The sequence below is a fragment of the Rhinolophus sinicus genome, chromosome 4 (assembly GCF_057876585.1).
Source record: "Rhinolophus sinicus isolate RSI-liver-muscle chromosome 4, RSI-T2T, whole genome shotgun sequence".
NCBI lineage: Eukaryota > Metazoa > Chordata > Mammalia > Chiroptera > Rhinolophidae > Rhinolophus > Rhinolophus sinicus.
This window is the reverse complement of record NC_142504.1, coordinates 81,832,399-81,859,751: the sequence shown is the minus strand read 5'-3', so window position 1 is coordinate 81,859,751 and position 27,353 is coordinate 81,832,399. Positions and strand designations below refer to the sequence as shown.

At 38.0% G+C, this 27,353-nt stretch overlaps 1 protein-coding gene across 1 annotated transcript in view; it reads left to right on the top strand.

Moving 5' to 3' along the window:
* Positions 1-27,058, top strand: part of CDH2 (cadherin 2) — a 207,268-nt gene extending 180,210 nt beyond the window's left edge. Inside the window, exons 12-16 of the mRNA XM_074340200.2 lie at positions 83-316; positions 603-836; positions 2,844-2,983; positions 16,022-16,186; positions 25,657-27,058. Of these exons, the coding sequence (XP_074196301.1) occupies positions 83-316; positions 603-836; positions 2,844-2,983; positions 16,022-16,186; positions 25,657-25,863 (980 nt within the window). The 3' untranslated portion in view covers positions 25,864-27,058. The remainder of the gene's footprint in view (positions 1-82; positions 317-602; positions 837-2,843; positions 2,984-16,021; positions 16,187-25,656) is intronic.
* Positions 27,059-27,353: the final 295 nt, after the last annotated feature.

Sequence of the window (27,353 nt, the reverse complement as noted above, 5' to 3'; positions counted from 1 at the left end):
TAGCAGCTTTGAGAATTTCTTTGTCACAGAGGCTCATTGGAGAGAATTGTTCAGTGTTGGTGTGATTTTTCTCCCTTTTAAGGAATTCCTCCTATGAGTGGAACAGGAACACTGCAGATCTATTTACTTGACATTAATGACAATGCCCCTCAAGTGTTACCTCAAGAGGCAGAAACTTGCGAAACTCCAGACCCCAATTCAATTAACATCACAGCACTCGATTATGACATTGATCCAAATGCTGGACCATTTGCTTTTGATCTTCCTTTGTCTCCAGTGACTATTAAGAGAAATTGGACCATCACTCGGCTTAATGGTAAGAACAGGTTCATTATTTGAATATATGTGCAGTTGAGAGATTTTGAAGCCTGGTAGGAAAAGGTAATTTTAGGTGCTTTATAATCTTCTCATTAAATATATTTTAAAAGCTACTTAAAGTTTAAATAAGATATTAAAACCCCTTAAAGCCAAAGAAGTGTTCCAGTGCAGCACAGATGTAATCTACTATGCATATACTATTAGGTAGCAAGTACGTTCTAGAAAATGCTATGTGTTTTTTTATCATGTTATGTATTAACTATCAAACTGTATTTTTTATACAGGTGATTTTGCTCAGCTTAATTTAAAGATAAAATTTCTTGAAGCTGGAATATATGAAGTTCCAATCATAATCACAGATTCGGGTAATCCTCCCAAATCAAATATTTCCGTCCTTCGTGTGAAGGTTTGCCAGTGTGACTCCAACGGGGACTGCACAGACGTAGATAGAATTGTGGGTGCAGGGCTTGGCACAGGTGCCATTATTGCCATCCTGCTTTGCATCATCATCCTGCTCAGTAAGTATTTTCCGTTTGGCTCTTAGATTTTAACTCGTGGCTTTGAGGATGTTTAGCAAAGTAACTTGTTATCGTTTTCTTTCAAAGTAACCTAACAACTCTCTTTGACCTCTGAGCATTTTCTTGCCAATCATATATGAGACAAATCCACTTTAGAATAGGAAAAACCCTGACAAATCCACTTTAGAACAGGAAAAACCGTCACCATTGTTTCAAGCACTTAACATGTTTGCGGCAAACCCAGCAGCATACCTCTTCGTGCCCTGTTGCCATTTTCTGATGCAGATGGCTTGGGGAGCTGTGACAAATTCTTTTCCTAGAGAAATGTTAGGTAGTACTAAGTTTGAGCACTTATCTTATGATAGGAGTAGAATTTATGGCACGTAGTTGATGATTTAGGAAAATACACGTATTGCTTTCCTTTCCTTTCCTTCATATAAAGCACAGTCAGCAACCTGCTCCAGTCATGCAAGGATTCAAGGTATTTGTTTCTGAAGGGCTGCATACAATAGTGAGAAATCGTACTTCATATAGCACATTTGACAATGGAAGTGATTACACAGCTCAATACATTCTATGTCTTTAGAGAAAGTCTAGATTAAGGAATTGCTCCTTTTGAAGATACTTTGCAATTTTTGGTTCAATGGAATGCAAGAAATTAACCACCGGAAAGTACTTTCGGAACCACTTCTAAGCATGCAGGTTAAAAGGATAAATTGCCTAGGCTCTGTGTTTTATTGTTGAATAGCAGCAGGACTTAGTTTATTGTGTGATCATGCTATGCACCAATCATTTTCTTGAAAATGTTGGCCATTTCTTTTATGTTTTTGCCATTTACAAGTGTTCTGGTAATTTAGAATTCTGTCCCTTTATTCTAAGCAATTACTATAGAAGCCTGAGCATTTTTTACTTCCTGTGTGGAGACTACTTTGACTATAATTTGAAACCTGCATGCTATACTAATAATCCACTTGCTAGATTTAGCCCTGAAACAATGGCAAATGAGATCATGTATCTGGCTTTTAAAGGAGGATATTTACTTTTATGGCCAATAATAAAAATGTGCTCAAATAGGAGTCATTAAATCTTTTGCTTCAGGATGTAAACTGATATCTCCAGATTGCAGAGAGAATGCATTCCTAGATGTGCACTTAGGGATATGTTTCAGTTTCAACTAAAATGTGGCATATATGCCAACCTTATCAAGAAAAACTTAGATATGATGGATTACGGCGTGAAGAAGTGACTATAGCATTTTGAAGGAAAAGGAATCGGTGCTGATTTTAACATCAACCTTCTGGAAAATTTATGATTCTAAACCTGGCACAAAAGTGTAAAGCATGAAAGCCTAATGTTATTTCAGTGCTCAAACTAATCCTCTAGGCTTTTTTACCTGAAACCTGCAGTTTAATATGAAACAGAATGCACAGTAGTGCAGTAGAAAAACACCAGCCGTTAGAAGTAAAAATCTTCAAGATTCAACTGCGAATCCAATTGCAACTTATGGCCCAAGTCATCTTGGCAAGCCCTTACCCTCTCTGAGAAAGGCCATTCTCCCTGAGCTGGGGAGTCTAATTATGACTGACCAACCTGAATGAAACAGCGATTAAATGACCGAGTAACAATTTAATGTACTGTTATTTGTTGTTTTAGAATTTACAAACCATTTTATTAAGAGGATCTTATCCTCTAGCAAGCCAGAGGAAAAGATCGAAATAGTTATTGCCTCTATGTGTAGGCGATGGAACTGAGGACAGACAATAACCCTGTGAATTCACAGGCCACCAGATTCTGGGACCGAGGTCTTCACATTCTAAACCCAGGGCTAGGGGTCTTGCTTTGTCTTGTCTCTCTTAACGTGAGGTCAGAAACAGAAAATAGAGCAAAAGATTCATTACAAGCTTTCAACCTATTGTAAGTCTAAATTATTAGTATTGAAGACTATGATTAGACAGGTCAAGTTTTAAGTAAAATACTATGCTTTTGTTCAATCTTTTTCCTACCTAGTCCTCGTTCTGATGTTTGTGGTATGGATGAAGCGCCGGGACAAAGAACGCCAGGCCAAGCAACTTTTAATTGATCCAGAAGATGATGTAAGAGATAATATTTTAAAATACGATGAAGAAGGTGGAGGAGAAGAAGACCAGGTAAGGAATATTTTACATCTTTAAAATAAAATTTTATGATCACATAATGTAAATGGGATTGGTGCCGTGTTACGTTCTAGACAAATTTTAGTCTCGTTTTATTACACATGGCTGGTATTTTATGGAACATGTGTGTTACTCAAGATGTGGAGGGAGACTGTGCCGAAGGAGGCAGACATAGCTTGTCATCATCAGAAAGTGGTCTGCTTGATATCTCAGCTGACAGCCTTAAAAAATCACCAGGTTTAAAGGATGCGTAGATCTCAGAGGTCAGTTTAGGTGGTTGGTGGATGCCTGTTGTTACTGACAAAAGTATGTCTGCTGTAGCTGTCCCCAAGGCTAAAACGCCGAGCCTAAAGCTGGGTTAGCCAAAATTCCCATCTTCCTGCCAAGAGGAAGTATCCTTCCTAAAGAGCTAACTAATTAGAAAGAAAACAAAGCAAAGCATCCTTGACAAGCTAGCCCTTATCTTTCTTGCTGTTGATAAGCATCTATCTGTTTAAGTTTTGTGCCAAAACACAGGTTGTTAGTTTCTTTAACAAAATAGCCAAAGAGGGCCTAAGAAAAGAAAAACAAACAAAAAAAAAAACACCTATCTTCTTTCTTGTCTTGTATATGGTAGACTTTTCTCAGTGCTTGTGGATAGTCTGCCCTGGTTTGGACTGTCAGGACTGTTTGGACTAGGTTGGACCCATATTTGAAATTCGCATCAGATGTGTTGTGAACCAGGAGCATTATTTCAACAGTGTTGTTGGCGGTTGGACACTTTTAAGGTCCAGTCTTTTTTCAGAGGATGAGGTTCCTTCTGTATCTGCTTCACTGCAATAATCAACAGAACTTTGGGTGGTTATCAAGTCATGTATAATTACCCTCTTTAGTAAATGTCCTTTAGTACCCTCTTGGCCAGTGGGGCTGATTGCAGATACTGTCTCCTTTTAAATGATCTTTGCATGTAGTTCCTTCTTTATCAGCTTAACTAATAAAATCACAATGAATGTACAATACAGCCAATAGCTTTCTTTTTCTGAAACCATCCTCTTGTAGCCCCAGAATAGGAAACAAAACTGTTAGCTTCCAGCTCTTTAAAGCTTAAGATGTGAATTAGGGTTGCTTTTATATTAGGAAACATTTAGTGAATGTGTATTACATGCTCACTTTAAACAACCTCTACCTAAATCCATTGACATTATGCAGCTCCGTAATAGCAAAAGCTATTGTGTGGGGGCGCCCTATGTGTGAGGCACTATAGTAAGTGTTTTATATGCATGATTTTATTCGGCCCTCCCCCAAGAACAGCAAAGTTAGGCACACACTGTGAGAAGGTAGGGAAGTGGGCATTAAATCCTAGTCCACCTGAGGCCAAAGAAGATGGTGTGTTTCAGAATGTCATTTGAATTTACCAGAAGAAGGCTGTCCCCTTTTTGAAGTAGACTCTGGGGCATTCAGCAGCTACTTCTGCTCTTAAGATTTAACTTGGGAAATTTTCCATGCCGAGGGCCTTGGACTGTTGTAAGGAGTCAGGATCTATGAAAGAAGGTGCTGCGGTTCATGTTGGGAGGTTTCACAAATGACAACCAGTGGACACTGGAATCCTTTAGACCATGGTTGGTGGTTCTATGGAGCAGTGGTAGCATTAGGGAGCAGGGCTGGTTGTCTCCACAGGCTGTCAGCTCGTTAGATTAGAGATTAAAGCTGACAACTGTTGGAGCTGGTTGTGAAGAAAGTGTAAGTGGCTACTTAAAAATTCCACATCAGTTTTCTCTTGATCATTCTTGGATTCTTGGCCCATATTATCCACTGTGTACCAGGCCTGTCTTCCCAACTCACTGCTGCTGCTGATGTACCATCACAATTGGCTAATATTTCTCTCTCTCTCTCTCTCTCTCTCTCTCTCTCTCTCTCTCTCTCTCTCTCTCTCCCTCTCTCCCTCCCTCACTCTCTCTCTCTCCAGACAAGGCGCAGCACCTCTTAGGCTCAGTAGGTTTCACATTCCAGGACTGTGAGGACTCTCTGAATTTCCAAATTGGCTTCTTAAGTTTTAGAGATTTGCTGTGGGCTAGTTTCTTCGGCATCAGAGATGGTTCTGATCTCTCAAAGAACATACCTGATACCAACCTTGATGGTTTGGGGGGCATGTCTGAAAGCTGGATTCTATGTCACTTTAAAGTCACAGTTCATACAATACGAGTCTGTTTATACAAAGCCCATTGCTATATTTTATTTAGCTTGCAGAGAATAAAAATAGGAAAAATTCACATAAATTATGGATCGCTCAATCATCTCAAAAAAATGTAAAGATCTAGCAATATGGCCTGCATTCTGACATGACAATTGTTGGAAACTAAATAGAGGTTTCCTCTTTAAGGCAAGCATGTTCCAGTAATTGTTTTTTCTATTTTTCATGCCAGCTTTATTGATTTATGTTACCAGCCTATCCTTATAGATACCTGATTTTGCAGACTCTGATTCAACTGTATAATAATTACTAGGTTTTAGAGTAACAAAAATAAATTTCTGTGAGGATAAGACACTGCAGTGCTCTGAAACTATGAGATTGTCTCTAGTACTAGTTTAAAAAAAACAAGAGTTAGTCACAAATATATTTAGCCAGATATATTAGTTAAAATAGATTTGCTGCTATAACCAACTATAAAATTTCAGTGACCTAAGCCTAGTTGAAATGTATTTCTTGCTTACTTTGCAGTAATTGGGTTTCAGGTCATGGAAATTTGAGCTGGAGAGGGATGATCTGCTCTACTCCACACAGTCATTCAGGGACCCGGAGAGCCAGTGACTCCCCCATCTACCCCATGTGGCTTCAAAGGTCACCCTAGACATTCATACATGCAATCACTAGATGGAGAAGGGAAAGGAGGATGATCTGTTGGAGATTTTTATGGACCAGGCCTTAAAATGGCACGTACCACTTCCACTCCTGCCTATAAAGAAGAACCAGCGGGAAGTCTCTAACCTGCCCTGGTCAGGGACTTGATTTAGAGACTCTTTCCTGAGGATCTATGAGAACAATTTTTACCCTACCGACAGGAGGTTATTAGACCCCATGCATCCTTCTGACCATCCCGATATGCCAGAGGAAGTAGGCCCCTGGACATACCAGAGATACAGGAGGTGCAGCAGCTCATAAACACGGGACACTGTATGAGCAGTCAGTACGGGCAGAAACAGTCTGTAAGACTCACCCAAAACCAGGAGGGCATCTTTCCCTTACATGGAGAACATGCTAGAACTTCTTGGGATGCTGAAGTCTTCTTGAGTAGGGCCAAACCCAAAAGGTTGGGATATAATTGCTGTCCAAGTGTCAATTGGCTTTTTTTAATTAGATATTTTTATGTTATTTATGGAAATTAGTCTGAGTATTTCAGTAGATGGATCTCCAGAATCTCCACACAGAAAGCACATTCATTCAGCAGAGTTCAGGTGTCTGAGATTTAGTAAGACCCCCAGTTCCTATGCCAAGATTTGAGGAATGGGGACTCTTAGCATTGATGATTTAACTTCTCCTCTCTTTGTCTTTCCACTTTGCATTTTAAAACTGCAGTGGATTGAGCTACCTGTACATCTTACCTGTGCCATGTCATTTCACACTTAGTCCATGGTCTTCACCTGCCGAACTATTTAACCACCACGACTTATTTCAAGACATCTTCTCTTGGAGTTCCAGGTTCAAACAAGTGTCTCTTCTCTGTGCTCCCACAGGAACCTGTTTCTACATATATTTTGAGCTCTGTGTCCTGATCTTAAACGCTGTGAGGACCAGGCTTGTCATATTTATTTTGTAGTCCAGTATCTAGGATCGTTTATACCTGGCAGGCACTCACAGAATGGGTGTGCATGAGGCCCTCTTCCTCAAGCTCTTAGTTTGCAAGTCTTTTTACAGGATTAATTGAACCTATACACCCCTGGCAACTTCACTTTCATTCTTTGACATTTCTGATGTCTTTGGGAAATGATAGCATTCATCAGTGCTAGTGCTACGCTCTTAGTTTGCATGTCTCTTAATAAAATCTTCCCGACAGCTCTATGCAGCATACCCTGCTGTTTGTACAGTTTTCAAACCCACGTCCGTTTGACTTGGGAGGCCAAGCTCTGCTGCACTGTTCTGGAGGTCATATGATAGATGTGTTCTTTAGTATTGTTGCTCTGCAGAGGGCAGGCATGACTGGATAGGACCAGTGAGGCTGAGCACTTAACCACAGCCTAGTTGAAGACCACTAGTAATCGGGCTTGTGAACAATCAAAGGGTAAGACCCAATTAATTGGTTAAGTGCAGCTTGCAAAATTGAGCACATTTAGGCATTAATAAAGTTCAAATCTGGAGAAGCAATCTGAGTGAGCAGCCAAATTATTGCTTTTTTAAATATCAAGTATACAATCTAGGCAGCAGGAACTAAAATCTAAAACCCAAGCTGGATACTTAGATGGAGGTATGGGGTGCAGGTACAAGAAAGCCCCATGTGACCAAACCAGACACTTGCCTGAGTCAAGGGATCTCTGCTTGAGCCAGGGGTCACTGGGGACTTCCTGCCAGTCTCAGGAACCAGCCCCATTGTGAGCAACTCAGCCCCACTGTCTGACCCAGCAGAGAATGAAGCTGTCTAATTTAACCATGGTGTTTTTGATTCTTTGAAATAATTGTTCTACAAAATCATTCTGCTGTATCAGCAAACTAACAGATGGCTGAATCTGGATATAACTGTGAAGACCACTTGCAACATTTTTATTGTTGGCTAAAGCACACTCTATTAATTATGTTCCCAAGTTATGCATCCATTCATACCCACCTGCAAACACTCATACATATTAGTGATTGAAAGCGTGACACTGATTTCACAAGAGGAAAGTTTCACCGGGGATTGGGTTAGCACATTGTCATTTCCATTTTACATGCTAGTCTCAAAACACTTGTGGCCAGGTGACACACGTTGGTGAGCTACAGAACTGACCTATTCCCCACTGGGTATTAAATGTTTTTAATTGGCACATTATTTGCGCATGACTCTTTATTGGCTATTCCTGTCACTTCACGTGAATGAACACAATGTTTTGTGAAATTTGTTTTAATATTTATTCTTCTCAACTAATCACAAGTTTACTACATTTAGTTTTATAAGAATGGAAAGTGTCAATATCCCAGTAATAAACTGATAAAGATTTGAATACCAAGTATATGTTAGCAGCAAGCCAAAAAAAAAAACAACACAAAAAGCTAAGATACTAAGTGGTATGTGCCATAGTTCTACCAGCTGGCCAAATCCACGAATAAAGTTTTATAAATAATGAGACACAGCTATGAGCCATGCCCTTTGTTTACATATTGTTTATGGCTATTTTTATTGTAACGGCAGCAGAGTTGAAATATTATGACAAAACTGTATGGCCACGAAAGCCTAAAATATTTACTATCTGGCCCTTACAGAAAAAGTGTGTTGACCGTTGCTATGGATTTTAATCCATTCATGGAGTGTTTATTAGCTTTTTTGTCCAAAGGTTGAATGCTCTGGAGGTTAGCACAGGAAATTTACCTAATCTGTCCAAGGTCACCCAGTTAGATGTGGTGGAGCCAGAATTTGCCTTAAGGCACTATGATTTCAGATTCCATCTTTTTAAATCATAGCATTATGCTTTCTTTGCTATATTGAGTTTATGTGTAAGTTTATCTTAAAACAGAGAATACATCTCTTTAGACAATTTTAAAAATATGTGACATAAACTAGTAAAGGATTCTAATGCTCTGTCACTGTATTACTAACCAAATATTGCCATTTCTTTATTACTTATTTTTAGGTTTCCTCCAAGATAGAATAATAGGTCATGGTAAGATAGAATGACTTTGATCTTGTCTGAGTGGTGACATTTTAATTTTTGGTAAAGAGAACTTGGAACGTGGAATTGAAGAATGTGGACTGTGGAATTAAAGATGCATTTAGAAGGCTATACTGTTTGTCTCTTAAGACAAGCAGTGCTTGGAAGGGTTAGGAAATGTGCTTGTCTTTATAGGGCTATAACTGAATTTCCCATGGAAAGAATGGGAAATGACAAATATTGGATAAAAAAATTTCAAACTTCACAACAAACATCATCTTTTTGAAGCCATTTCTCTGCTAGATTGTGAAGGTTCTGTGCAGCCATATCCTCACTTCTTCCAGCAGCATCTTTCACAAGTGCTGACACTTGCACATTGTATATTTTTGTAATAGTTTGTATATTAAGTTTTCATTATTTTTAATTGTGTTCTTTTGAAAGACATTAGACTAAAAGCTCTATGAGGTCAGTAACCGAGTCTACAACCCAAGAGACTCTTCAGAAAGTATTTGCTCAAACAAATCTAATTGAATTGTATTTGCTGCATTTTTCCAAAAGAACATGCCTTAATTTTATAATGGGAAATACGGTGTGATAAAATTTCAGCAGTGCCAGTTTCTGAAGCAGAACCATAATTTTGCACCAAAGACTGAAAATTCAGCTCATTCATAATTCTGGAAACAGAATTGTAAAAGAAGCTGTGACAGGGCAGCATTATCAGTGAACCATGGGAACAGAAACAATGAATATGTTTAATGGGGACTCTGCAACCTCCCTTGTAGGAAGTAGAAAGCTGGCTATCCGGTGAGATTAAAATGCAGTATATGAAAACAGAAACTGGAGTATCTTCATCTGTATATTTAAGTCCCCAAGTTATTTTAGCTTTGCTAGGTTTATTATTCAAACCAAAAATGCTTTTAGTCAGTCTTTTGTTTTGGGGGACTTTTAATAATCCATAAAATCTAGTTAGCTTTTCACATCATTCCATGTGCGTGAATAGTCATCGTCATAACTGTATTTCTCTGGGGAAGAAAAATCAGGTCGTAATGTAATTTACATAAAGCTTGCAAGGGTATTTGAGTTACTTGTCAGCAGTCCGATGGTACTGTGTTGACATCTTATCACTATTTTATTCAATTATTTTAATGCCAGGAGCTACAGAGGGTGAGATAATAATGTTCTCTTCTACCTTCCATTGCTTTTTGTGTCTGTCTGAAGAGTTTCTTGCCTATGCTGTAGTCAGCTTTTTTCCAGATAACTTTTTTCCTTTTGGAATTTTGTCTATTTACTTTCGTGTTAGTATTTTTTTTGTTTTTCTCAGTCACTCATTCTGGAGATGTTAAAAATGTTTCCCGTATCTAAGTGGGAATTCTAAAGTTGCTTGCCTTAGCTACAATAAAAGAAAAATTTCCACTTGTATTAGGCCTTGCCTAGGAGATAGCAAACTGGCTATCACTGGGTTGGGTTTCATCACTACCTCTCCTCATTGAAGGCTAATAATGTAAGAATGGACCAGGAACTTTGAATGCCCTCCCCCTCCCCACGTGCCAGATCCTGTTAGACCTTCCTGACTAAAGTCAGTGAGTTTTGTTTTAACCAGCTGTACACAGACTTGAATGCTAGGTCCCAGTGCCTAATTAACATAACCATCTGAACTCCCTTTCTAGCACTAAAAACCTCTCACACTGCCTCCCTGAGTAAACTTTTTGGTGCATTTCTTAATGACCTTGGCAACAAGATGCAGCTTTTTGGTTTCTTTATTTTGCTTCTCTGGTGGTTTCTGTTTTATCTTTCCACACTACTTCACTGAACCCTTGACCTTGGGCAGATCATTAATCTCTCTGAGCTGTGGTAAGCAGTGGAATGGAACACTTGGAAGGATTTTTGGTTGGAGTACAGTTGACCCTTGAACAACACAGAGGCCAGTGGGGTGGTTAGGGGCACTGACCCATCTGCTATAACATTTTAATGCCCCCAAACTTAACCACTAATAGCCTACTGTTGACCAGAAGCCTTACTGATAACATAAACAATAGGTTAACACATATTTTGTATGTTACATGTATTATATATTGTATGCTTACAATAAAGTAACCTAAAGAAAAGAAAATGTTATTAAGAAAATCATAAGGAAGAGAAAATACATTTATGGTATTTATTGAAAAAAAATCCGCATATAAGTGGACCCATGCAGTTCAAACCTGTGTTGTTCCAGGCTCAACTGTATATGGAATATCACATGAGAAAGCATCTAATGTAATTCCTGACAGATGATGGGCACGAGGTAAAGGTCGGTTTCTTTCTTTCCCAATCTCAGAGCTGAAAATGGTGTTGAGCACCCAGTGGGCATTCTTTAAATATTTGTGGAGCTGTAAATGAATATTTTCATCCCTCTCTAAAACAGACTTAATTGCACAGTTTTATAGATTCTACCAGCAATGTAGCTTTCTGAAATTTTTGCCTGGGATTCCAGAATTTCAATTTACACCAGTGCAGCATTTCATTTCATTTTATTTTATTTTACTCTATTTTACCATAATTAAATACCTTAATGTAGATTCGTGATATCATTTTTCTGGACCAATTATAAATCATTGCAAGTCAGTGAAACTTAACAAGAAAAGCAAGAACAGAACTTTAGTTGCTGCCTAACTTCTTAATAACTCTCCCAGAATATCACCCTTAAGACATTTTCAATCATAGACAAAAAAAAAAAAAAAAGTGTTTCCCACTACTTGCGATGTTAATATTCCAAAACCCCTAATTTCATACCTACTTCCAGTGGTTGTTGCCATATAATACATATTCCAAACATTATTTAAAACAAGATTTTCTTTGACCTTCGCTTGAAAATAAGTTTCTTTGGTAAGTTAACATTGCAAATGTTGACAATCAAAAGAGAATTTTCAGATCTACTTTTTCTCTAGAGAATTTTAGGAACCAAATAAAGATTTCCTTTTGGATTGTTTTCTTTATAATCTTCAGAAGGCCATGAACCCAATGACCTTGAGAATGTTTGTAGACTCTGTAATTCTCTTTATAATTCTCATTCTACATGTTGTAATTTGTGTGTTTAAGTAAAGCATTATGAGACTGTAAAGATGTATAATTTAGAAGGTTTGCAGAGAGTGACCCTTTATCAAAAGGCTTAAAATTGGACCCTCATGTTAGGACCTCTGCCATATCACACCGACGGACGTGAACTAAGAAGTCTATTCCTGAGACCTGAGCACACTCCTACCAGCTTCCTACCACTATCAGATTTGTATACCCTGTATTTGTAATAGATAAAGAGAAACCATCACAGAGAAACTTTAAGCCATGCCTTTTAACCCAGTTTCTAGCTTCCTATCACTCAGTGGTTTTCGGCCGCTTTTTTAGATACCAGCATAGCTGAGGAGCCTGTTGTATTTCCATCATTATGGGGCACTCACCGTGACAATGAGTCCTCAGCAACAGGACCGTAGGTCTTGATTCCCTCCCTCCCTGTTGTGAATGACTGCCCTGGCATTTAATGTGATCCAAGGCACGTTTCTTGAATTGGTTGCTCTTTGGAACATCTGGCACGAATACCATCACTGAGACTTGTGTTCAACACCTTTTTTAATGAGCACTTTCTACGGGCCTGATGTATTGATGGAGGAAAAAACTGAGCAGGAGCACAGATATTTTTGAGTCTATTTCTGCTCTCTGGTTCTTAAGGTAGAAGGAAAAGGGTATCAAAAGAAAGATTTAAAAATAACTTATAAATTTATTTATATATATATATATATATATGTATATATATATATATGTGTGTGTGTATATATATATATATATATATATATATATATATATATAATATATTCATAAGTGAAGCAGGCCAGGTAGAAATGCTCTCGTTGTCTGAGGGAGATAGCTCCTATCAGCTCTAACAAATTATTATGTCAGAGTATAAGCTCTGTTTTGCCAGATCTTCCTGTTTTCAGGTGAAATGTTGGCAACTTTCTAGAAAAATTTTAAAACACTGCTAACCCACCAAAATGTATTTGTGTTTGTAACCTTTCGATATAGCGGGAGGTATATGAGAAATCAGGATAGACAGGTTCTTTCCAGGTAAGCACGAGCATAAGCAGAGCCTGCTTGCCTCCTTTGTCTGTAGTTATGCCAAAGAAAGTCCTCTGCATTCTTACCCTCAATTATTAGATACTGAGGACTATTGATGAATATGCCCCCCGGTGAAAAACAGTACTTAAACATCAGATTCAGTTACTTAATATCGTGTAATTCAGACTTCTAATAAAACATTTGACACCCCTCAGCATAAAAATATTTAAGAATTCATTGTACATATAATCTGTTTCCCCCTTTTTACAAAAAGCTTTCATAATTATCAGAAGGCACACTTACTTACAGTGTACCCTTACTCTGTTATGCTTGCTAGTTAAGCAATTAATCGTGGCCTAGAAAAACATGCTTCTTAGTGTATAAGCATTCAAACAAACTTCTCTAAATAAATCTCTCTTTTTATTGGATAGAATATTTTAACATTTCAAAGGCTTTCACATCTGTGATATCATTGTATGCTTTTATTTTAACATATTCTGTAAATAACTCATAAATTCTAGAAAATTTTAAATGAGCACACGTGTGCAAAATCAAGATGTTTTTACTCAACTTCTATACGGATGATATGAAATAGTCTGTCCTGACAAGAGAAAACAGTATCCCCAGGCCTTTGTTCATGCTATTGATTCTTCCAGAACGATCCTTTCTTAGCCCATGTAGTGTCCAAGATGTAAACGTAATGCTGCTTGTCCCACTCTGAGCATATTGAACTGCAGAATACCGGTGTACATACCACACTGGCTTACCCTACTCTGGGTACCTGCCTCACCTCCCATCTCACCTGTACACTGCTGAGAGGGGTTTTCCTCAGTGCCTTCCTTCACCAGTTAGGTTAGCTGAATCTCTTGGTAAGGGGGATGTTGGTTAGGGGGATGTTGTCTGGAGCCCAGAGTTAAATTTTGGGTCTACATTTTGAAGTCAGACACACCTGGTTTTGATTCCCATCCTAATACAGACTGGTTGTGTGACCTTGGACAAGTTACTTAACCCCTCCGAATCTGTTTCTCCTCTAAACAGATGATAATGAAACACGCTTCACAGGCTTGTTAGAACATATTAGTGAGCAGACCTTATTAAGAGGCTGGTATAGTGGCTGGTACATAGTGGGTGTGAATGTCAGTGACCTTTCTCCTCTTCGTCCCCTTTGTTATTTTAATCATTCCTCACATTCCTGTCCCTCAACACTCATCTGTCTAGTTTATTTCTCACGAAATCCAACCGTATTGCTCAGACCTGACTCACTCTCCTAATGACTGTGCAAAGAGCTAGACTTTGAAGTCTTACACATTTGCAGTCAGTCTGTCTCCATGTCTTAGTAGATCTGGGCTCATGGACTAGTTACTTGGGTTATTTGAGACTCAGCTTCCTCGACTCATAAATGGAGATAATAAAACTTAACATCACACAGTGTTGCTCAGAGCATTAAATGAGCGAACATACGTAAAGCACCTAGAAGATTGCCAGAACCTGGTGAATATTCAAGCATTGAATAGATAAATCAAAACCACTACAGAGATACTACCAACAGTTTTAAGCTGGTTTTAGACAAAGACAGAGCCTGCATTATAAAGAGTAGCGGGAAATCTGTAAATGTCAACATTAAATTGGAGAATTTTCCTTAAGCTGGTTGTGTGACATTTTTACATCACCAGAATTTAGGGGTTTGAAAACAACAAAGTATTTGCCCAAACCTAGAATTTTGATGCATTTGCACATGACAGTTTCTTTATACATTCCTGCCTTGCTGGCTGGTGAGAAAACTGAAAACAATGCTGAGGGCCCAGTCTCTTCCCAGAGCATTCTTCTTCACAAGTTCCACTCTGCCTCCTGAAAGTGAACAGGCTGCTTTCTAAGTTGTCCCACAGGGCAGCACTGGAGGGGAATCAGCTCTCCCTGGCTTGGCACTGTGGGGCCAGAGGTTGGCACACTGTTTCTGTAAAAGGCCATGTAGTAAGGCTTTATGGGCCCCACACAGTCTCTGTGGCACATTCTTCTTTGTTGTTATTTTTGTTTTAAATAACCCTTTAAACATACAAAAGCCAGTCTTTTAGAAAAATAGGAAATAGGTCAGACTGGGCCTACAAACCATCGTTTGCCGACACTAGACTCCTGAAGGGAGAGGGGAATGAAGAGTGACTTTGAAACCGTGATGAACTAAAGCCTTCCTTTAAGGAGAAAGAAAACATACCGCGTCAGATTTTTTAAAGTATATATTAAAAACATCGTAAGGGAGGAAAGAGTTTTCCTCCACCTTCTTAGGGCTCTTGGCTGGGTTTGAAAGTTAAATTAACAAAGACTTTAACAGGAGAAAAGCATACACATTTTAAAATACATATGTTTGCATGTACACGGAACCTTCACAAGAGAATAAAGACCCAAAGAAGTGACCAGGCAGGAAGTTTTTATACCTTTTAGACAAAGAAGTAATAAAATTGTGAAGTTGGCAAATCAAAGGAGTTTGAGGCAGGGGTAGTAAATTAAAAGGTAAAGAAGTAACTAGGAAAATAGGGTTAGTTTGACAGAGTTTCTTTGTGCAGATTTCTTGGCCCCAAATTCCATCTCTGGTGATAAGAATGTCTTCCCTCCTCCTGGTACAAGGCGGGGACCTTTCACATGCGAGTATTATGACCCCTTTCAGGATAGAAGTGTGAAGCAGGGGAGGGTCACAGTTACCTTCATGTTTCTGCCATTTAAAAAAAAAATGTCCTTCAACTTAAGATATTTAATATGCCAAGCTGCCATACTTTATGGTAGTGTGTCCTGAACCCCAGCAACATGTAGTATTGCCTTTGTTCTATGGTACAACCATATTTTCTAGTCAGTTTTTTAGACATTTTACAGTAGGACCTCGTGTCACTGCTGTTTTCCATTGGGAACTGATGAGGAACATAGTAAAACAGATGGAGCACAGACTGTAGAAATGAAAAGCACAGAAGAAAGAGCAGTGTGAAAGAAATATTTAATCATAACATGAAAAACTCATAGTGGCAACTTTTCCATTATGTTAAATTTCACTCATTTCTATGCATTCTGGGTATGTGTTCAAACGCAAAGGTTTTCCATCTTTTATGCACACCTACCATGGGAGTTTGGTTTTGTCTTTTGCAGGACTATGACTTGAGCCAGCTCCAGCAGCCTGATACTGTGGAACCTGATGCGATCAAGCCTGTAGGAATCCGACGACTGGATGAGAGACCCATTCACGCTGAGCCCCAGTACCCAGTCCGATCTGCAGCCCCACACCCTGGGGACATCGGGGATTTCATTAATGAGGTACAAAGAGAGACTCTTTATAAGGATGTTTACTTTATGCTAAATGTTATCTTTCTGTAGACTACAAATTGCTTGGACTAAAGCAAGATGTAGTTCATTAAAACACCCTTGTTTTTCTTACATGTATCTTTATGTATAAGCAAATGTGGCTTCAGTGGCAGAGAACAGATTTAATTGCTTTGATCAGCCAAAAAGAGATCTATCAATTAATAGTCTTCATTTGTAAATGATGTTCATGTGCATTATCAGTATTAGCCTCACTACCTCCAAAAAGATTTTTTCCCTAGATTATAATAAATAGACTAATAACATGAATAGTGTATTCTAATTTCATTCATCAGCACTGATGAATGTAATAATAGTTCACTTCATTTTCCTCACACTATACATTTTGAATCCACAAATGGTGAGAATTCAGTGCCTACCCATGACTAAAGAGTTCCATCAAATGAGATTAGTAGGAAGAGCGGCTAAATTAAATATTATGTAAGTGATTTGAATACTTTTCTAGTTGAGGAGTTTTAAGAGCTTCTGTGAGAGGCAGCTAATTCTCTGTTGAATATAACAGATATGATTTTCACTGTCAAAATTATTATGGCATTCTTTTAGTTCATTACTGACCAAGAATTCTGCTACATTTAACACTTAAAAGTTTTGAAGTAAAATGATTGATGCTGTTTTTTTTTTTTTTTTTTATCATGTCTATCATTTTACTGCAATTCTCCTTTTGAATTTTTATTTATAAGAGAGCGATACATATTGATGTTGATTGCAAATGTATGGCAGGACTCATTCTCTGGCCATATCCTCCCGCTCTGTATCTCCAAGATCAGAATTGGTCTCAGTTCGTTACAAAGTGGAATGCATCTGTCATATATATCACCTTCAGTCATATGTTGATAAGGCTCTTATTTCCTGGGTTTTCTTGAAATACTTGTATAGTACATATATATAATCAATCTACTTGGGTTTTTATATGCACTTAACAGTTTATAAAAAAATGTTTTGAATCAAAGTTAGAATATATATCTTTACAACTATTTATTGCTGTCTGTTCCTAAAAGACATACTATTTCTGAACATATGTGTTCACTTCTGTTAAATAGGTAATAATAGGTTAATTTGTAGTAGACATGATTTAAAAGCAGATGGAAGGCAAAAACAATAGAGGACCACTCCTTTATCTACAAAAATATGCCCTGGCATTTCCATTGTATTACATACAGGCCTGGTTACGGGAATGTGCAGGAATTTTTATATATGACTAGATGGTTTTGAATATGTAAGAGTGCCTGATGATTTTACTCTAATTTAATTTTTGACATCATGAGAACTTTTTTCAGTTACTCTTGTAGTGGTCAGGTTTCAAGATATAATGAATCCTCTGAATGCAGGTGTGGAAACTGGACTTTTCAAAAGCAAGAATTCTAACTTCAGTATAATTCAACAAATACTTAACTGAACGTTTCTGCCTGTCCCTGAAGTTGCAGTTCCATGGGATTCCATCCCATCCATGACAGGCTGCAGTCTCACTGATAAACTTCCAGCACCACGTGGCACTTACAAGGCTATATGCAGTCTGATTCCTGCCCTCTTTCCCCTTACACCCCCTTTGTGCTGCAGCCCCATGCAACTATTTATGAATCCTCAAAAGCATCACATTTTTTCCCGTAACGTAACTGCAAAGCCCTTGCCTCCTTGACCCTCAGTGAGACCCTGTGTAGTGTTCAAACTCAGTTCAGACATCCCCTTCTCTGTGCAGCCTTCTCTGGTGCTTCTGGGTACAGTCACAGAAGTTCCCCTAGCCTCCACGACTGAGCTGTAACTGTCAATCTTTCTCTTTCCCATGGGAGCATGTGCATTCTCTTCAACATGGGAACTATCTCTTGTTCATTTTTGGGGTAGCCTAAGCATCTAGGATGTTGCCTAGCCCTTAGGTTTTGTTTTAAGGAACTTATTCCTGTGGCAGGTGCGTGAGACAGGAAGCTATGAGCACCATCCTGTTTGCGGTTGCTCAGAATCCAGTGGGGCCCAAGTCTGGAGCCTGTCACTCTACTGGTGCCAATTACATTCAGAAAATGAGGATATTGGTTGTTCCAAGTTGTGTTTCTATGTGTGTGTATGTATGTGTTTGTGTCTATGTGTGTGTTCATTCATCTTTTTTTTTCTTTTTTTTTATTTATTGGGACTGGGTTTTCTTCAATAGGTAAAGAAGCATATCTAGTTAATAAGGTGCAGCGACCCAACATTTCTAATGCCACAGAAGAAAGATTTACAGTAGAAATTTCCATTTGTAATTTATTTTCCCTAGAAACAGTACCCAAGCACAGAGCCTTAAAAATGCCTCGAGACCACAATGAACACATGTCAATAGTTACATGAAAAATGTTGTGCCGGACAACTGACTTACAGATTAACTTCTAGAATACAGTCAATTCACCATTTGAAGATTGTCTGCATTTGTTAAAAATGGCTCGTTGTGAAATCATACTGAGCTTACTTTACAATCATTCATTCAGCAAACAACTATTCAATATCTGTGTGCACGTAACTGTGCTGGTGATACATAGATAAGAAAATAAATTAGACCTAGATTCTGTTTGTGTGTTACCTACTTTGCTTCTAGCATGGTCTTTGTACCAGGCAGACATTCTGATACCTGAAGCCTTACTTTGCCAGGTATAGGAGGCCCATGGGGTCTGGTACTTGTCATTCCAGTTTCCTTTCAGGCCCCTCCCCAACCTGCATCTTACAGGCCAGCAACAGACCTGTACTTGTACTTCCCAAACTCAGCTTCCATGTCAGTGTCTGTTCCCATGCTGTTCTTTCTGTAGGGAATGCCCTTCACCCTTTTTCTAGATATTCTTTCATGAAGTCTTTCCCTATCCAAAAAGGATCAGGTACACAGAATGTGGGGTAGGTACCATCCAGTGGCTTCCCATCTTACCCAGGATTCACTTCCCTTCAGAACTCCCATCCCAATGTTCCCTTCTGCCTCCCCTTTGAGCCCCCCCATGGTCCAGGGGAAGAGGTGTGTATCCCTGAGGGTCAGTGAAGAACACATTGGTTTGGTGAGTACATGAATGGATGAAAAGATCACGTTTGGAAATCACTCCTCAAATGGCTACTGAACCTGTGACATTGAATGTGATTACAAGAGAGAGAAACGTGCAAGAGAAGGGGGACCAAACATCTCTACCTAGAAATGCCCTACATTTTATACAGGAAGAAAGTCAAGGGAGGTTTAAGTGTCCCAGAAAACAACTGAAAAGAAGGTCCAGGGATGTGATGGTCAGTTCTGTGGGAAAATTGAGAGGGATGAAACTGTCAAAAGGTCTAAGTCAGAAATAACATTCAAACACACCACATAGATTCTTCCGTCTAAGATGCCCATTAAGACTTCTTCAATATCTTTCCAGAACTGAACAGATAGCAATTAACATGTGTAAAGTTTTAAAACAGTTGACGGTACCTAGAAAGAACTGGAGCACATTTTATAAATACATTTAAAATGCAAACAGATTTCTTTATCTCCAAGTCTTATTTAATTTAACAGAGTACCGAATGTTCCAAAGTAAGAATAATACAGTGGTGATTATAATTGGAGTGTTTTTTATAGCTGTAAGGAATAGGTTAGCTCATGAGAACATTTTCTTGTTTGTTTATTTAAATAATAAATGAATTTTGCCTCAAATCTCAAAAATGGTAACATTTCCAGCCTGGTAGATAAAGTAAAACAATCACACATTTTTAAATTTCAGCTTGAGAATTTCACTCTATTTTGAAGTCTTTAAACATGACCTTCAGAGGGTGATAAGTTGAAACAAATTTATTTAATCTCAGCTCAACTGTAGATATTAACATACCTTCAATAATTTTACTAATTCTATATATTTCCGTATCTCAGAAGTATGAAAACCAAGGACGTACTTCTGTTAAAAGGCTGACTTTTGATTAATATCATTTTAAAACTTACGGAAGGTACTTCTTGAATAACTTACTTGAAATTACTAAATGTAAAACTTTTACCTTTTTCTCCTATTAATTCAGTTTAATTTGTCCTCTTTAAAATATCTCCATCCCCTCTTACAGAAATTGGGTATTTGGGTTCAAATCCAGTCGCCTCACCTAACCGCTCTTAACTTTGTACAAGGTCAAGAGCCTTGGATTTAATCTGTTGGATTTCCAGTTTTCTTATATATAAAATGAGGATAATAATAGAACTTCCTTTTAAGATTGCAGTGAGGACTAAATGAGATAATCCATGTAAAAGTGCTTGATATTATGCCTGTCACATAGTAAAATCTCTTAATTATTATCAGTATCGTATTCATTATTATTGTAAGTTTCTTTTTAGGAGTTAAAACTTTCTGTCCTCTAATTGTAAATAAAACAAATTAAAACGCCTCCACCCCCAAAATTGCTTTAAATAAAATGAAATTCCCAGAAAAAGACTTTGTAATGTTGGTGTTGACAAGTCACAGAATTCCACTGTAATGTAAACATGGTATACTTTTATGTCCACATATAGTTTAAACCTAGATCCTAGCTGCTTCTGAAAGGAGTCAATATAAATATGAAGAAGATGCTGAAGTAAAAAACTAAGTTACCTTGTAGAATTCTTGCTGGATGTCAGGCGCTGTGTTGGATGGCAGGATATGAAATTAATACAAATAACTTCTGCTGAAAGAGATTACACTCTAGTGTAACCAAAACATGGCAATAAAAGTACAGGGGGACCAAAGAGACCACAGGAATTACTCCTAGTCATGGCTGAGGAAAAAAATCCACGCAGCAGAAGTGACATTTTTTAATAGGCTTTACAAGATGAATGGAAATTAATCAAATGACAAAATACGAGCAGGGACTTTTCAAACAAAGGGAATCACATTTCAGCTAGCGGGAAGTATGCCCATAAGCACATGACATGTTTAAGTCTGAGGAATTTTGGTGACTAAATGAGCTATGGTTACTGGAGTTGAAAACAGCTGGAACAGAAAAGGTGGGGGAACAGTCTAAGTTTACTGTATGCACCTCCAAAGACTTTTGACTTTATCCTGTAGGTTACCCAAACATCAGCTATTTGAGTGATGCTTTCTAGTTTTTTTCCCTATCTGCAAATTTCGTTTATATTTGCTTAAACTTTTCATCAATTTTAACTTAATTTTTTAATAAAGGGAATTGTTTTAAAGTGCCTATGCACCAATTGAAAATCATCTTGCATACACCCAGGGCAACTCCTCCCTTACTTGGGAAATACTGCGGTAAGTGACAGAGAGCAATCGGAGGGTTTTACTTGGGGGAATGACATTAATGTGTGTGAGAGAAACCAGCAGCAGTTTGTAGGAAAGAAGCAGGAATGGTACTGAGGACAGGAGAGCAGTTAGAGAGGCTTTTGCTGTGGTCCAGGGAGGATATAATGAGGACCTGAACTAAGGCAGTGGCATTGAGACAACAGAAGACAATGTGAGGGAATCAGTAGGACCTTTTTCCTCTTACATCCCTCATATGTTCCTTCACTAAAGAATGTGGGTTTTTGTAGTCCCTATAAAAGCATGTCTGCACCCATAAAGCATAGGATCAGAAGTCTATAAATACAAGCCCAGCAAGAATTCAGCCAGAGCCACAGCTCTTTCATTTTACAGAGGCACCTCAAACTATAGAAAATAGTTCCGATTTATCCAGAGTTCAAGATCTGTCTCACCAGGAAAGGTGAAACAAGCACATGCTCTTCTCGATTTAGTCGATCTTTGGTGGGGAGAGAGAACACATGCAGGTTGTTTGTAAATTTGGCAACAGTGTGTTGCACATCATGTGAAAAGGTGTCCACACCTCAGAATAAAGGACTCCATAAGTGTGCACCAGAAGCTTCTGTGGCCCGCGGGATTTCTTCTGTATATTCATCCACTCTGGTGGCATGTCTGTCATGGTCAGCTTCTCGGGTCTTGCCTATGATCTTTTTAGAATTACCAAAATAGTACCCAGAATTTATATAGCACTTTATCCACGAGTCCTGTTTTATTCTCAAAAAAAAAAAAAAAAAAAAATCGGTGCTATCCAAGTGGAAGGGACCTAAATTACGGCAGCCTAGAAAGATGACTGAGCTGAGCATTCTTGAAAAGTTCAGTGTTTTTTTGCCCTTTTGTAATTATTAAAACCTGAGACGGTGTGATGCTCTTTAATATAGCATGGTGATTTCTGATGGACTTCATGGCGTTAACCTGTTTTTTAAAAAAAATAAAACATAGATTCAGTAACTACCAGGATGATCAGAAAGCCAAAGCAGGAGCTAACAATTTTTTTTTTTTTTTTAAGGAAACAAATATTGTTGAGAATCTGAGTAGTGAGTATAGGAGTAGATTATCCACCAGTGTTATATTTATTTTAAGGAACTGAAGTAAGTGGCTCAGACACTTGATGAAGAGGCTCTGGTCCTTTAACACACCAGCGAAGACCAGACAGTTTCTAATGTTTGTTCCTAAGTCACAGTATACACAGGCCATTGCTTTTCTCTCCACTGAATCCAGACACACTTGATGCCCTGCCATTGACTCTTTAGAGCTAATTTTAGTCTCAACCCTTCCATATTTCCAGTTTGGTGCTGACACCTTAAGGACTGGACAGGGCTCTGCATGTATTTCCACTTAAAATTTGAATTGTGATAAAGCAGATGACCTGAACACAGTGACCTTGGCCGTTGCCTCTGTTGTCTGTATTATAAAGCAGCTTTCCCTTAGGTCATAGTGAAAACATATTTGTCTTCAGAGACCTATTTTACTTCCCAGGAATTTCCTTGATTTTTCTTGATTTTCTTCAGATCTTTCTTGGGTCCAGTTCCTGTGTAGCCCCAAGTTAGACAGTGTTGAACTAAAGCAATCACCGGTAGCTTACATTTGCAGTTGCTAGATTTTTCAGGGAAAAGGAAAGAGGGGCACATGCTGACATGTGACTCCAAACTCCAGGAGGGCAGGCATGGAACCTAGCTTATCAATAGCTGTGTCCCCACCCTCAGCAGAATGGAGTACACTATAGATACTCGACAAATATGTCTTGAATTGAATAAATAAGTGCAAATTCAATGAATAAAGGTGTATTCTTTGGCTTTTACTAACTAAGGCAACAGTAACTAACAACTCCAAAGTATTGTTGGCTTATAATAACAAAGGCTTATTTCTTTCTCAGGTTATACGGTAACTGCAGGTCTGCATAGGCTTGGTTCCTAATGTCTTACGCATTTCAGGATCCAGGCAGAATGAAAACTCCCATCTGACTCCCACCTGGGGCAGACTATTCTCCTGGCCAATGGTGAAAGGAGAGGGATCTGGTGGAAACATGTTAGACATGCTAAACCTGTTAAAGACTCTGTTCCATCCTGCTGCTTACATTTCATTTAGCAGATGCCGGCCCTATAGCTAAACCTGATGGCGGGTTGGGGAAGTAAACTGGCTTCAGAGATGCACTTGTGGTCGTGTGGGCATGTGATTCTGCTACAGAGAAAAGAGAGTGAATCATTGAGGGCAGTAACACAATCTACCACAGAAAGGAATTACACATTTTGAGAAATGGTAGTTTGTGGTCCTCAGTCTTAACAGAATTGCCCTGTAGTTTATTCTATAAATATGATAAAGAAAATCCTAGCTAACATTATTTTTTATGTATTGAAGTAGTTTGCTAAAGACTTGCTTTATTTTATTTTCACAGGTATTTCTGTGTTATAAGTAGTATAATCTGATGTGAGGAAAAGCGGTGTTTAATTAATTGGTTAGGATTGTTGTTAAGGCAGATTTGAGGATAGGAAAACTGGTGGTATGTACTTTTCTCTCTTGTTTTTGATTGACGTCAAGTACCTTCCATTACGTTTCTTAAATTGTCTTCACATTTTGTTTTTTAATTCCAAAGCAGGAAATTTTTTCTCTAAACTTAAAAGGGTTTTGTTTTGTTTTGTTTTGTTTTCTTAACTGATATTCACTGAGCTTTAACAATGGTGAGAACTTGGGACCCTTTATTCCGTTTGGTCTTCGAAATGATCTTAATGTTATTACAGTTGCAAATGAGGAAAAGAAACTTTAGAATTTAGCTAAGGTTTCACAGCTAATATCCTGTTGAGCTGAGGTATCAACCTAGAGTCTAATCTCTTCACACTATAAATAATGACACTAGCCATAATTTTTATGCTCTTTTTCCCTTTCCCCTCTGTAAACTTGAAAGAATAAATAGATGAGCACATACTGATTAAAAAATAAAAATCACATAATACGTCCTTATAAAATACATGTGGATTGGAAGGATTGATCTAAAGTAGGATAGTCCGTGAGATCTTGAATAAGTGAGACCACCATAAGCCCACCAGCATTTAGAAGTTTTGTAGAATATAATTATAAATTAACTGCAATATATGAATTATATACTAAAATGCATCTTTTACAAAAGTTAAGTTTATAGATAATAATTTCATTGGTTTTTATTTTTAAAAATCTTTGTGAATATATATATATACACACTTATATGTATATATGTGTGTGTGTGTGTGTGTGTGTGTGTATATATATATATATGTATAGATATTGGAGCATGACTTTTCTAGGTCGGCCTTTGGGAACTAGAAGTCACTGTATTCTTAAAAAATAATACCTGATCACAATTTATCTCAATTAATTTCATAGTTCGTGTTTCGTTAAGAACACAAATTATTTAATGAGTAACTTTCCTTATATTGTAATCGCACCTGGCCTTGTCTTCATTCTTCCTTTGATAGCCTCCAAATTGAGGTCAACGACAATGCCACTTCCTCCTTGAACTCCTAGATCTCAGTGCTAGTTTGAATTTTTATTTTTTTTCAGCATCCTGAGGATGTTTGCCTAGACTTTTATCATTCATTTCACACTACGGTAATACCTGTTATGCTAGAATGTAAGCTTGTAGAGGGAAAGAACCATAAGATACTCATGTGTGTCCCTCTCTTTGCCTTGCATATAACTTTTGTTCTATCTGTTCATTGTCAAAATCCTTTGACTCTCACCCTGGATAAATTAGGGTCCGCGTGTCACATGATTTCATAGCCTTCTGTATTATCTCATGCAACTTGTTTCACCAGTAATTACCCACTCAAAACTGGTCTTGCCCAATGCACTATTTTATACAGATGCATTACCAGACTTGAAGATTTTCCCTTCTCCACTTCAAGCTGTTGGCCATTCATTTTTGCCATCTGATAAACACATTCTCCAATCAACCACCTCCCATTGCATGCCTGGACCTTACTGAGCTAGACATTGTGGGGGTCTTTGTTTGCAAAAGCAAGACATCAGTTAGTTTTTGTCTAACTTTGAAACATGATGATTAAAACTGTTGTGGTCTGTAGGTAGAAACCTACAAATAAGCATTTGATGTCATGGGACCACGAAGATCTGCCTGTGGATTTGCCAGTTATAACCCTCTCTTCATTCTTTCTTTGTCTTTCCAAACTGTAGGGCCTTAAAGCTGCTGACAACGATCCCACAGCTCCACCATATGACTCCCTCTTAGTCTTTGACTATGAAGGCAGTGGCTCCACCGCCGGGTCCTTGAGCTCCCTTAATTCCTCAAGTAGTGGTGGCGAGCAGGACTACGACTATCTGAATGACTGGGGGCCACGCTTCAAGAAACTCGCTGACATGTATGGTGGAGGTGATGACTGAACTTCAGGGTGAACTTGGTTTTTGGACAAGTACAAACAATTGCAACTGATATTCCCAAAAAGCATTCAGAAGCTAGGCTTTAACTTTGTAGTCTACTAGCACAGTGCTTGCTGGAGGCTTGGGCATAGGCTGCAAACCAATTTGGGCTCAGAGGGAATATCAGTGATCCAATACTGTTTGGAAAAACACTGAGCTCAGTTACACTTGAATTTTACAGTACAGAAGCACTGGGATTTTATGTGCCTTTTTGTACCTTTTTCAGATTGGAATTAGTTTTATGTTTAAGGCTTTAATGGTACTGATTTCTGAAATGATAAGTAAAAGACAAAATATTTTGTGGCGGGAGCAGTAAGTTAAACCATGATATGCTTCAACATGCTTTTGTTACATTGCATTAGCTTTTATTAAAATACAGAATTAAACAAACAAACAAAAAACTCATGGAGCGATTTTATTATCTTGGGGGATGAGACCATGAGATTGGAAAATGTACATTACTTCTAGTTTTAGACTTTAGATTTTTTTTTTCACTAAAATCTTAAAACTTACGCAGCTGGTTGCAAATAAAGGGAGTTTTCATACCACCGATTTGTAGCAAGATTTGAATTTTTTCATAAACTAGAATGTTAGACACATTTTGGTCTTAATCCATGTACACTTTTTTATTTACTGTATTTTTTCCACTTCACTGTAAAAATGGTATGTGTACATAATGTTTTATTGGCATAGTCTATGGAGAAGTGAAGAAACTTCAGAACATGTGTATGTATTATTTGGACAATGGATTCAGGTTTTTTGCATGTTTATATCTTTCGTTATGGATAAAGTATTTACAAACAAAGTGACATTTGATTCAATTGTTGAGCTGTAGTTAGAATACTCAATTTTTAATTTTTTAATTTTTTTATTTTTTATTTTCTTTTTTTTGTTTGTTTGTTTGGGGAGGGAGAAAGTTCTTAGCACAAATGTTTTACATAATTTGTACCAAAAAAAAAAAAAAAAAAGGAAAGAAAAGAAAAGGGGTGGCCTGACACTGGTGGCACTACCAAGTGTGTGTTTTTAAAAAAAAAAAGGAAAAAAAAAAAGCTTTTAAACTGGAGAGAGTTCTGACAACAGCTTTGCCTCTGTATTGTGTACCAGAATATAAATGATACACCTCTGACCCCAGCGTTCTGAATAAAATGCTAATTTTGGATCTGGTGACTGGTTTGAACTTTTTTTTCTACTTGAGCTGCTTTGAATGTTGCAAAAATCCCAAGTACTGGAGTTTCGTTGGGAACAACAGCACAAAAACGTGTATTTGTTCTTGCACTATTCACCATTGAGTCCTTAGCCTGACAGTCGTGTCCAATGAGCATCAGAGAGAATCATGGTGGATCTTCTCATTCTCATAGAAGAAAAACATCAAGTGACATAGGAATAGACTATACTGATCGTGGTATGCAAATCACATCCTTAACTTCAGTGAACTTTGTGTGATTCTTAATATA